The following is a 12,794-nucleotide window of genomic DNA, read 5'->3' as shown; positions in this document are numbered from 1 at the left end:
GTACTTAGCATTAGATGGAAATTAATTTAGCGGTCGAGCGGTCAGCTGGCGCGCTCGCTGGTTGTGTAACCGCCTTGATGAGAAAATAGTTATGTTTTATTCGTGTAGTATAAATATTGAAAGATTTATAGTTATTAATGTCTTTACTAATAAAATACATGCGAAAGTGTGTCTGTTTGTTACCGCTTTATATGGACACAACGAAGTTTTCGTTTTAGCGGGTAGTCACATTCTTTTTTCGATAAGAACTATTTATTCTGTATTTTTAGCCGTTTGTGTGGTGTCAAAAAGATTTATTTATTTATTTATTTTAAGCCTAAACTGTCCCACTGCTGGGCAAAGTCCTCCCCCAAAGACTTCCATCTGTCTCTCTCCTGCGCCACCGCTGGCCAGCCTGGCCGGTATGCCTCCACAAAAAGATGTATGTCGTATTTTAGTGTGTATTGCCTTAATGCTTAAAGCATTATTTATTTATTTTAAGTTTTTTCCGGGATATCCTGTCCACGTTAAAATTAGCAAAATTAAATATGGATAGCAGTTTACGAGCTAATTGTAAAATGTATACATCAACATGAGAGTTATTTAAAGCAGTCATATATCTCAGTTAGAACATTACATTCTGGAATCTGGACGCATATTAATTCTAATATTAGCACTAATATCTGTAATTAGCGTTTCCCGCCAACCAACATGGCTGCCGCTATCTGTCATTTGTCAGTGTCAACTGTCAGCGCGCCACAGATAATATCAGCATGGCCGTTAATAAATTGAAAGATTTTATCGCGTCTATTGATCAAATGGTAAATGTGTGTTTAGAAATGTAATGGTATTTACATACTTGATGTTATTACTATTAAGTAGATTAAATCGAATAAACGATGATAAAAATGAGTCGCTGAATGTGTTGCTAAGCGCAAAACTCGAAAATCAGGACAAGAGAATTATAATAAAAAAAAAAATATATATAAACCTGAAGAGTATGTTTGCTTCAACGCGTCAATCTCAGGAACTACAGGTCCGATTTAAATACTTATCTCAGTGTTAGATAGATCATGTATCGAGTAAGACTATAGGCTATATATTATCACGCTAAGACTAATACGACCGAAGAAACTCAGGAAAATGTGGGAAAAACGGGGGAAATATTTTTTATGGGAAAATGGACGATTTCTGTAAAATTTCTAATTTACGCGGGCGAAGCCGCGCGGGACATCTAGTATGTAATATATTAACGTAAAATTGTGTCTGTCCAACACTTAGACTAACAGAATATTCAGTCTTCTAACGCCCGATTCTCAAGCCTCGAAATTCGAATGTCTATTTGATCAAGGCCGTTTGTTCGGCCTGGTTATTTCCCACCAGATTTCTCCACTAACCTGGACCTGCAGCATCTGATCCATCCTTCCCTTCTCCTGGACTGATCTCAACTTGGCGCACCACTCGTCCCTCTGATCGTAGGCCAGGGTAGAAGACTCGAACAGGTCTTCGAGAAACTTCTTCCCCGTGCCCAAAGCTGTGAGCATCTTCTCCCACGCTTGGTTGAAGAGGGCCCTGGAGAATAACAGAAGACAAATACAAATACTTTATTATACTCATACAATACCACAAATTAGATCATACATCACGTCGTCTAATCCCATGCATTTATACGTGGGAGAGCCATGCTTCGGCACGAAGGGGCCGGCTCGACCGGAGAAATACCACATTCTCACAGAAAGCCGGCGTGAAACAGCGCTTGCGCTGTGTTTCGCCGGGTGAGTGAGTTTACCGGAGGCCCAATCCCCTAACCCCTACCCTATTCCCTTCCCTACCCTCCCCTATTCCCTCCCCTATTCCCTTCCCTTTCCTTCACATCCCTACCCTATTCCCTCTTAAAAGGCCGGCAACGCACTTGCAGCTCTTCTGATGCTGCGAGTGTACATGGGCGACGGAAGTTGCTTTCCATCAGGTGACCCGTACCCCCTTATTTCATAATGACCTTGTGTTATGGCAATCAGACAACGGATGCACACCGAACAGTCTTATCCTACAGCATATTATTATTCTCACAGCACTCTCACATTAACACTCTTATCACGAAGTCTTTCTTGGCGGCGACGTGATGCGCGCTTCATGACAAGAAGAAGTTTAGGGTTTGAGATGCAGTTTTAATAGGGAACATTAAGCAAAGGTCAAGGAGAGCAGAGGGCGACACTAGCAAATACAGCGAATAATCCGACCAACCAACATGTTGCACGTGTTATACCAGAATAATTTATTTATTTATTATAATGACAGAAACTTTGTAAAACGTCGAACAAAACTTTTTGTTGGAACGAAGTTCCTTTTGGCGCGTTCGGCATTGCTAAAGGAGGCTAGACAGAACGGTATTTGACCTCGACCATGCAGGTACTAATAAAAAAGTGATTGATACTATTCCTGTGCGTCAACTAGATGGCGTTTTTGAGAATAAACGCAACGTCTTAACGCAGATCGGTTCAGCTGAACCGATTTTTCTGAAATTTTGTATGGAGATACTTTTGAGTCCCGGAAAAGGACTTTTTTTGTGCTGAAGGCAGGTCAAGTAGCCCTGATGTCACTTCTATCTAGGATCTATTGTGACTCTTTCGCATTAGAGTACCGTCCCCAACCCAATGCTGCTCATAAATTGAACGATGTGGTTGGGGTTGGTGCCACGAATTTCCTCTGTGGATGAGTATCCGTAGCGACTAAGGCCTGCCTGCTCTGTAGTAGAGCAGCCCCCGTAGACAAGTGGCAAAACGCTAACGCTAGCGCTAACGCTACAAAATGTATGGATTTGACATTAGTATTCGCTAGCGAAGCGATGACTTATGTCAAATCGCATACATTTTGTAGCGCTAGCGTTAGCGTTAGCGTTTTGCCACTTGTCTAGGGGGCAGGACAGTCAAGGAAAAGGACATCTAAGGATACTTTTTATCCCGGAGAAATGTGCGGTTCCCGCGCGAAAAACAAAATTTGTTGCAACGGAGTTGCGGGCGTCATCTAGTTTGTTTTATTTATATGTTCAATACGATTCAACGTCAAAATATTAAAGATCCTCTGAGTCTTGGTGTATTTTAAATTCAACTTAAATGTACGCGACACAGAGATAAGAGTCTTTGTGTTAAAATGGCGTCTTTTGTTTCTCGTCTTTGGGTAAAGGAATTATAACCCTCCTAAGTTGTGTCCTGAGAGAAATGTATAATGTACATTGTACAGGTAAAGAAAATTCGTTTTCTTCAACTGTACATTACTTAGCAGACGTTACACTTTGGCCTATAGGCTATATAACTTATATAACATAACATTGATTTAGTGAGAAGTTTAACAGAAAATTTATGGAGTTCGATCTCCGAGCAAGTGTTACTTTTTTAACCGACTTCCAAAAAGGAGGAGGTTATATGTTCGTCTGTTTATATTTTTTTATTATTAACACCAACCCAATTTTCTAGATTTTTTCGCTACTGTATAGCGTAAAAGAGGCGACTTGATGATGGAATCCAAAAGTTATCGAGGGAATTCCTCGAAATTAATACTAAAAACCCATTTATCTAGATGATATTGTGATTTCGATTCATCTGAAGTATTTCAATTTAAATGAAAACATATTATAGTGATTTGAGTGATGAAAACGTGTTAATGAACCAAAAAGTTTCATTTTGCACCAAGATTATTTTTTGTTAAAAATAATAATTGTTAATCATTGTTTGAGCAAATAAAAAACTTATAGGAACATAGAAGTCAAAATTAACTCTTTTGCGTTATTACTCTTGTTAATTCTATACAAGAGGTACATACCCCTAAAGGACTGATTACACCTACCCCGTAGAGCGGTAAGACAGTGGCGAGTCACTGCAAACAGACAATTTAACGTGGGAGAGCCATGCTTCGGCACGAATGGGCCGGCTCGACCGGATAAATACCACGTTCTCACAGAGAACCGGCGTGAAACAGCGCTTGCGCTGTGTTTCGCCGAGTGAGTGAGTTTACCGGAGGCCCAATCCCCTAACCCCTACCCTATTCCCTTCCCTACCCTCAACTATTCCCTTCCCTACCCTCCCCTATTACCCTATTCCCTCTTAAAAGGTCGGCAACGCACTTGCAGCTCTTCTGATGCTGCGAGTGTCCACGGGCGATGGAAGTTGCTTTCCATCAGGTGACCCGTTTGCTCGTTTGCCCCTTTATTTCATAAAAAAAAATAATTGATTGGCCGAGAGCAGTCTCGCCATGACTATGCTGGTATTTGTAACAAGATCTTAAGCAGTCTTTTTCAAAGTTGGCGATAACGCTGAAGGGGAGTGGGACCCAGAAAAAAATAGGGGCGTTATGTAATGTAGAGGCTTAAGGGTGATTCATTTCATCTGTAAGTTCATCATAAATTGAAACAATTAGGGGGGCGCTAAAACATAGCTAGTTCTCAAAGTGGGCAGTAGAGACCAATAAGTTAGGGAACCGCTGCCCTAAAGTATTAACAAGTAGTCATGGGCGTATCCAGGATGATAGCTGGGGGGGGGGGGGGGGGAGGGGGGGGGGGGGGGGGGGGGGAGCATACCTATCTGACTGAAAATATATTTTGTTTCCAACACTTACACATTTTGCGCAGAGTAGGTAGCACGTTTTTAATTCTCACTTGGCAGGAAAATTGACGTTTATTTTATCTTCCAAACCTGGGTACTAGTGGTTCTGTTACAACCTTTATAACGTGTAATAGACAACCTGTAGAAAAAGACATACTATACCTATCCTTCTGCCTTCAGCATATTATGCTCAATCTCCTCTCTAATCCTTCTGTTCTCTCCCTGCACCACATTGAACCTGCTATCTCTTTCTTACCCATAAAGTTAGATAAAGACACTACCTGTCCTTTAGCATATGCTCGATCTCCTCTCTAATTCTTCTGTTCTCTCCCTGCACCACGTTGAATCTGCTAGTAGTTGTCTCCAGCTTGTTTTCAGCTGCTGTCAGCCTGTGCTCGCTGAGGTGGCGGCGCTCTGCCAGCTATATTGGACAATTTGAAGCACAGTAAATTGTTGTGTAAGCTTATTTATTATCCAACTGCGTCAGAAGGGTTATGTTTTTCGAGTACAAAGGTACGGTTGCACGGCAATAAATGAATTCCGGATCAACGGAGTTGCGGGCTTCATCTAGTATATGGCGCTCCATTCCAAAGGATCGTGCCATAACATATTTATTTGAACTTGATCATTTAAGGTTCATACCTTTCCCAAGCTAACTGACACGGTTTTCCGTAATTCTATCATCTGTTTCTTTTTCCTCTGCAGTAGCTCGTTGAGCTGGTCCATCATAATTACACCCTCTGAAAAATGAGTAGGAAAAGTTAAAGAAAAAGGGCATAAAGGTGATCGCACATTCATCAGCACGAACGCGCCGCATTTTAGAATTTGTTGTATGAAATGATGTGAAACTTGGAACATTCGTCCGCACCGTACGCGCCGCATTTCGTGTACAATGTTATGCAGCGTTTGACGCGTACGGCGCGTACGGTGCTGACAAATGTGCGGTCAGCTTTTTAGAGGTCGAAAATAATTGACATTAATGTAACCTCATTTTGAAAAGAATAAATGATTGGTAAATAAATGTAAAAGTACGGTGGAAGGTGGAGTGGAATGGTAGTTCGTGTACATCGTGGTTAAAAGCTGTATTGAATTTACCCTTTTTGGATAACTCGCAGCATCAGAAGAGCTGCAGGTGCGTTGCCGGCTTTTTAAGAGGGAATAGGGTAATAGGGGAGGGTAGGGATGGGAAGGAATCAGGGGAGGGAATGGAATAGGGTACGGGATTGGGCCTCCGGTAAATTCACTCACTCGGCGAAACACAGCGCAAGCGCTGTTTCACGCCGGTTTTCTGTGTAAACGTGGTATTTCTCCGGTCGAGCCGGCCCATTCGTGCCGAAGCATGGCTCTCCCACGTGTTTGACATAACGTGACCAAATTTTGTAGGTCCGTCATCTGCCTATTAATCAACTTCTCTGATAGTACATATTAATTATTTTTATGTTTTCTGTGACATCTGTGATCATGATTATGTCATATCATCTACCTTCAGACAGTGCCTCCGTATGCTCCCTCAGCATCAGAGCTCTCTCAAGGTCCACCTTCATCTTAGCATCGTTCTTCTTGTGGGCACCAGATCTGGCTACCTGAGGTGGTTTAAATGGTAAAATTTGTGAGGAATGAGATTAAGTTTTACAAAAACTATAGAACAGCATCACAATTCCTAATTAACATTAGTTCAACAATCAGCCGTTTAATTTGAGACATTCTTTGAAAGAATTCTTTATTTCACAGAAAAGACTTATCCGAGGAAATTTGTCACTTTGTCCCTAAACTCTGGCAGTATTTTTTTTTACCTCTAAATATTTGGCGCTGGTACTCTTATATTAGAATGCTCATCAGAGCATTACCAATAGACTCTTGGAATCTCAAGAGCATACCTGTTGGTCTCTTTTCTGAATGGTTATCAATACCAGGTGACAATACCTTCAGATCCTTAGCGCAGTTCTGGTATTCTCCTCTCAGGATGGCCATCAGACGCTCTTGCCTGCGCAGGCGCGGGTGTACCCCAAGGCTCTGTTCTCGGTCGCTCTGGATCATGCGGATCTGGAAATCAAATGGCGCGGTACTGACTTTTTGTACTTAAGCTGATCGTACAATTGTCTGCACCGTACGCACGACTTGCCGAACGAACCGCATGGTACACAAAATGCGGTGCGGATGAATGTGCGAGGTTGCACATCATTTCATACAACGAATTCTAAAATGCGGTGCGTACGGTGCATGCGTGCTTGCTGATAAATGTGCGACCACCTTAATCAGGCCCTAAGAAGTGTTCTTAAAACAATAATCTCGTTTGTGTGCGGATCCTTACTTTCGCAAGACCACTCGCGCTTGGCCGGTTCTCCATATCTTTCTCAATTTAGAAACACACAGCCATTATCATTAAAACAATTATTTTATTACTTTACATCATTAATGAAATCAAATGTGAACTAATACGCGTGAGTGTTCATCAATTAATTGTTATTATTCCCCGGGTATAATGATTTCATTTTAAGTAATTTGGATATTTAGGGTATATTTATACTTTGGACGATTTTCAGAAAACCGTACATTTTTCCGAGGCAAAGAGGATCTTCCCTGGGACTCAAAGTACTTTGAAGTAAAATCACTTCTGCTTTTTGGGCGTGGCGAGGTTTTGCAAAAGGAACTGCTTTCTTGTTTTTTTACGGAAAAATGTACAGTCCTTGCAAGCAAATTGCTAAGCATATCCATACTAATACTAGCTGTCCCGGCAAACGTTTCTTTGCCATATAAATTATCTCATTTTATTGAAGTGACTAAATAAGTATGTCACCATGGCAACGTCCATCGCTATCCCGTCGCACAAACAATGGTCGCCGTCAGTCTCGAGTTGTAATAATTTACTATTATTTATTCAACAAATGCACTTATCAATATAAAAAGTACCCAGTAGCCGATTCTCAGACCCACTGAATATGCATATAAAATTTGGTTAAATCAGTAAAGCCGTTTCGGAGGAGTACGCGGCCTAACATTGTGACACAAGAATTTTTATATATAAGATAATAAACGCGAAAGTGTCTCTGTCTATCTGTCTGTTACCTTTTCACGCCCAAAACAATGAACCGTTTTTGCTGAAGTTTGGTATGGAGATACTTTGAGTCAAGGAAAAGGACATTACTTTTTACCCCGAAAAAATGTATGGTTCCCGCGCGATAAAGAATTTTGGCGCAACGGAATTCCGAACGTCGTCTAATCTATTATAAAAATAGTAAATATAGCTCTTATAGTTTCGGAGAAAAGTGGCTGTGACATACGGACGGACAGACAGACAGACAGACAGTCAGACAGACAGACAGACAGACAGGCAGACAGGCAGACAGACAGACATGACAAATCTATAAGGGTTCCGTTTTTGCCATTTGGCTACGGAACCCTAAAAAGTTACGGTTTCTTGAAATTATGAAGAATATTTTGCTTTAAATGCATGTCTATATAGCTCTTATAGTTTCGGAGAAAAGTGGCTGTGACATACGGACGGACAGACAGACAGACAGACAGTCAGACAGACAGACAGGCAGACAGGCAGACAGGCAGACAGGCAGACATGACGAATCTATAAGGGTTCCGTTTTTTGCCATTTGGCTACGGAACCCTAAAAAGATACGGTATCTTGAAATTATGAAGAATATTTTTCTTTAAATGCATGTCTGGCTACGCGTCACCCACCACGGTTTGACCTAAGGGTCAACTCAGGCTGGATTGGCCCCAAAGACCGTAACGTTTAAAACTTGCTCGTACACAAAATTATGACCAAATTGTTGGGAGACCTTCTTAGAAGCGAACGTGCGGGCATTCTCAAGATAATATTAGGGTTAGGTTACATTTAGACGCAACGCAGCGGTGTGATGTTGCTTATTAATCCCCATTAAGACTTAAAAGTTTGACGTGTCCACGTGGAAAAGATTGCAAAGCCTAGGTTTCGAAATATAACCCAGTATAATGATCAGTGCTCATGACGTCATAGTGAGACAAGTGTGACGTATTATAATGTACACAACAAAGTCATATGAGTATACGGTATGCACTGGCGTATATTTGATAACGAATCAACAGTACGGTCACAGAATAGATAATAGGTACGACTTCGAATCTGACGTAACAAGCAATAGCCAATGTACTGGGTTATATTTGGGAACAAACCCAAGGATCTTGGGGCACTAGGAAAACACTGACGATTGCGGGTGCAAGCAGTTGTCACTGAATGACTCAAGCCATGCAAATACCCTGTTTTTAACCGACTTCAAAAAAAGGAGGTTACCAATTCGACGCGTATGTATGTAATATTTGCAGAACTGCTCAGTTTCCGTATATGTAAAACTCACGTTAGTCTACATCAGCGCCTGAACGAATGTGCCAAATTTCAAAAGTATATGTATGTATGTATGTTTTTATGTTTGTGTCCGATAGGGACTCAAAGTATCTCCGTCTAATGAAAATTTCAGTGGCGTGAAGAGGCACATTTTTGCATTAAGACAATAGTGCATTAACAAAATCCTCTATAATATAATATGTACGAGTATTTTTTGGATAATAAAATATTGCTCTTTCCATTTTAAAGCGTTCCGTCGCTTCTCGGTGTGCAAGCACCTTACCAGAATACATTTAATACAATAGAAGATACATTGTACGTAGAATTCTCGGTAAAGTTTACTACTATAAGGTGATATAATACTCGCTCTGACCTAAATATATTACAGGGAAATGTTACTTTACGAATACTTTGCAACATGTACCCGCAAAGGTTCGGAATCGTGAATTTTGTCGCGATTGTTCTGCCTTATTGTATAATATTACTACATAAATCTATGAACTTTTCATAAAAAAACCTTCTCTGGACTTTCGCGAATATCTCAAGATTAAAACTAGCGAAATAAGTTCACCGTTCTCAAGATTTAGCAACACTAATGTAATTGAAAATTCATTTTTATCTCCTACTATAAGTCTATATTATAGAAGACTAGACATACCCGCTACTCGTTGCGTAAAAATTAGTTTATAATTTTTTTAATGAAATAAGGGGGCAAACGAGCAAACGGGTCACCTAATGGAAAGCGACTTCCGTCGCCCATGGACACTCGCAGTATCAGAAGAGCTGCAGGTGCATTGCCGGCTTTTTTAAAAGGGAAAAGGGTAATAGGAGAGGGTAGAGAAGGGAATAGGGGAGGGTAGGGAAGGAAATAGGGGAGGGTAGGGAAGGGAAAAGGGTAGCGAATTGGGCCTTCGGTAAAGTCACTCACTCGGCGAAACACAGCGCAAGCGCTGTTTCACGCCGGTTTTCTGTGAGAACGTGGTATTTCTCCGGTCGAGCCGGCCCATTCGTGCCGAAGCATGGCTCTCCCACGTTATAAGTAAAATTCTTTGTATGTTAGTCTATAAGGTATTTATTATGTGGGGCAAGATGCCTGAATTAAATAAATAAATAAATAAATTATGTGGAAACATACTTTCTTCACTATGTTAGAGGGAGATTTTTTTAAATAAAATAAGGGGGCAAATGAGCAAACGGGTCACCTGATGGTAAGCAACTACCGTCGCCCATGGACACTAGCAGCATCAGAAGAGCTGCAGGTGAGTTGCCGGCCTTTTAAGAGTGAATACGCTCTCTTCTTGAAGGTTTGCTGGTATTGGTCTGGAAATACTGCTGGTGACAGTTCGTTCCAGAGTTTTACAGTGCGCGGCAGAATGTTAAGCGAGAAACGCACGGTGGAAGACTGCCACTCATCAAGGTGATGAGGATGGTACATTTTTCGCGTGGGGCGATGGCGAAAAGTTGCAGGTAGTTATGATTTGAGTAACATCTAGAACTAGTTTGGCCGGTTTCCATTATTTCAATCCAGTAATCCAACCTAGTGCTGGATTGTTACTTTAATAATGTCAACAGGCACTGGAATACAATTGTTTCCAGTTGAGTTCCAGTGGCAATACAGGGCTGGATTGGATATAGCTGGATAGGAAGAATGAGAATCCGGCATAATATAATTATGAAGTTCGCGCTTAACCTACACCAATATCACAATTAAGTAGTTAGTGGGGTTTTTAAATATACAGGCTACAGGTTGTAACAAAACTAAGTGATAATACTTCAGGCTGCGTACTGTGTACTGTATATGTGTCTCTTATATGGAGTTCACTGTGAAAGGAGCAGCGCTGAAAGAGTATTTTTTTTGTGATTAAAATTAAATCACAAAAATAATTACTCTTTTTAATATTATCTTTAATTTTTTAATACAAAGATAAAAAAAAAAACTCTTACAATACTGCTACTTTCACAGTGAACTATATAGGGACCCATAAACACATCATGGTATTATCACTTAGTTTTTTTACATTCTGTATGTTTTTTCTTTTTTATCTACCAACCTGTCTCTGTAGTCTAAGATGCTCGTCTTCCATCTTCTGTTCAACTTCTCTCTCGTTCTGTGCTTCCATTGTTATAAAATGTTCAAAATACAAAATATAATTTTATGAAAATCGTAGCCAACTAGATTTTGTTTGACTGACAATATTTGTGTAGCCTCTAATAGTACGCAGAGATCGTAGCAGAGGGCGCTACTAGCATATACAGTAAACAATCCGACCACAATCCGTCATGTTGCACACGTCATCATGGGCGTACCCAGGTTCTGGACCAGGGGGGGCAAATTACCCAGGTTCTGGTGCCAGGGGGGGAAAAAATTACCCAGGTTTAGGGCCAGGGGGGGGGGGGGGGAAATCAGATTTTTCATAAGCTAGGTGTTTATAAAGAATAAAAAATTAATAATTTTTAGTTGTAAAAATATTGTATTGCAAACAAATGGCAAAACTTCGTTTTCTTAATTTTTAATTTTTATAGATAAAAGTACTAGATAATATACTTTAAGTAGGGACGTCAACATGATCTAGGGAGGGCGGCTGCCCCCCCCCTGCCCCCTCCTGCCCTCGGTACGCCCATAATATAATAATAATAATATAATATACAGTGAAACCTGGTTAATTGGGATCTCAAGGGACCAAGGCTTTTGTACCAATTATTGAGGGCTCCCAATAGTCCAGTTATCCAATTAAGCAGGTTTACAATAATGGGTGTCTCATTTACAGAGGCCAGCACTCATAGTGCTCAATATTTGCCGTTATTTAATTTTAAAAGCTTTTTATATTTTATTTTTTTGAGTTTTCCTTTTCCATCAATACACTGAGACCGTATTTTCTCGTTGTTTTTAATAATTCCACACAGGTTTGACTTTGATACTGGTGATTCTCCCTACACAGCTCATCACGCGACGTTCCACAATCATTAACTTATAGAAGTTAAATTTTTTCAGATATTGATAACGTTTTCTATTTACATTTGGACATTTTTTACACTTTTATCCCTTGTTTTTAGGTCAAAAACTGAGATAGTACTAACAAAAAAGCATGCACAATAGACGACGCGAAATGTATTTAAACAAACATGTCAAAACCTGTTACACATATCATAAATTGTCTCACTTATGCAGGTTAATAAGCTACAGAGTCTCAATTATAGAGTTATATATCGAAAAAATCTTAGAATTCTAATCTCATTTGACCAGGTTCAAAAATTCCATTAACAGAGGTAATTTAATGAAATAGTGCCGGGACTTCATTGCAACTGTCAATAATAGAGGTTTCTCATTTGGCCAGGTCCCGCTTAACCAGGTTTCACTGTATCTATGGACGCTTCACACCACGTCAGTCTGGCCCCATGCCTGAAGGACTTGTGTTACAGGTACCAGACAACGGAAATATATTTAATACTTTTACACTATACATATATTTAAGATTTTTATTATATCATACACATATTTAATACACATCCAGACCCGGGAACATTGAAAACTTTTTGTTCCGTCGGCGGGATTCGAACCCGCGACCCCCGGCTTGAGCTACCGACGCGCTCACCACTGAGCCACAGAGGTCGTCAAATGTCGCCCTTGCACGTGTCATATCAGAATATTGACAGAAACGTTGTCAAACGTCGAACGAAACTTTTTGTTTACTGTGTATGCTGTTGGTGCCTCTAGCGTGAAAATATTGCAGTATTCTTTACCTTAATTTTTTTGAAACTGCTTTATACAGGGTGTAACAAAAATAAGTGATAATAGTTTAGGGTGTGTACGCGTTCCTTTTAGAGAGTTCACTGTGAAAGTAGCAGCGCAAAGACCAAACATTTTTTTCACTTTTGTATGG

At 40.4% G+C, this 12,794-nt stretch overlaps 1 protein-coding gene across 1 annotated transcript in view; it reads right to left on the bottom strand.

Moving 5' to 3' along the window:
• Positions 1-11,078, bottom strand: part of LOC121737796 (outer dynein arm protein 1-like) — a 28,501-nt gene extending 17,423 nt beyond the window's left edge. The window contains exons 1-6 of the mRNA XM_042129492.1: positions 10,965-11,078; positions 6,501-6,620; positions 6,061-6,160; positions 5,220-5,317; positions 4,859-4,998; positions 1,377-1,551 (exon numbers count right to left, since the gene is read on the bottom strand). Coding sequence (XP_041985426.1) covers positions 1,377-1,551; positions 4,859-4,998; positions 5,220-5,317; positions 6,061-6,160; positions 6,501-6,620; positions 10,965-11,033 — 702 coding nt within the window. The 5' untranslated portion in view covers positions 11,034-11,078. The remainder of the gene's footprint in view (positions 1-1,376; positions 1,552-4,858; positions 4,999-5,219; positions 5,318-6,060; positions 6,161-6,500; positions 6,621-10,964) is intronic.
• Positions 11,079-12,794: the final 1,716 nt, after the last annotated feature.

The sequence above is a fragment of the Aricia agestis genome, chromosome 21 (assembly GCF_905147365.1).
Source record: "Aricia agestis chromosome 21, ilAriAges1.1, whole genome shotgun sequence".
In the NCBI taxonomy this organism is placed as follows: Eukaryota; Metazoa; Arthropoda; class Insecta; order Lepidoptera; family Lycaenidae; genus Aricia; species Aricia agestis.
The sequence above is the reverse complement of the archived record's forward strand: the minus strand, read 5'-3'. Positions and strand labels throughout refer to the sequence as shown.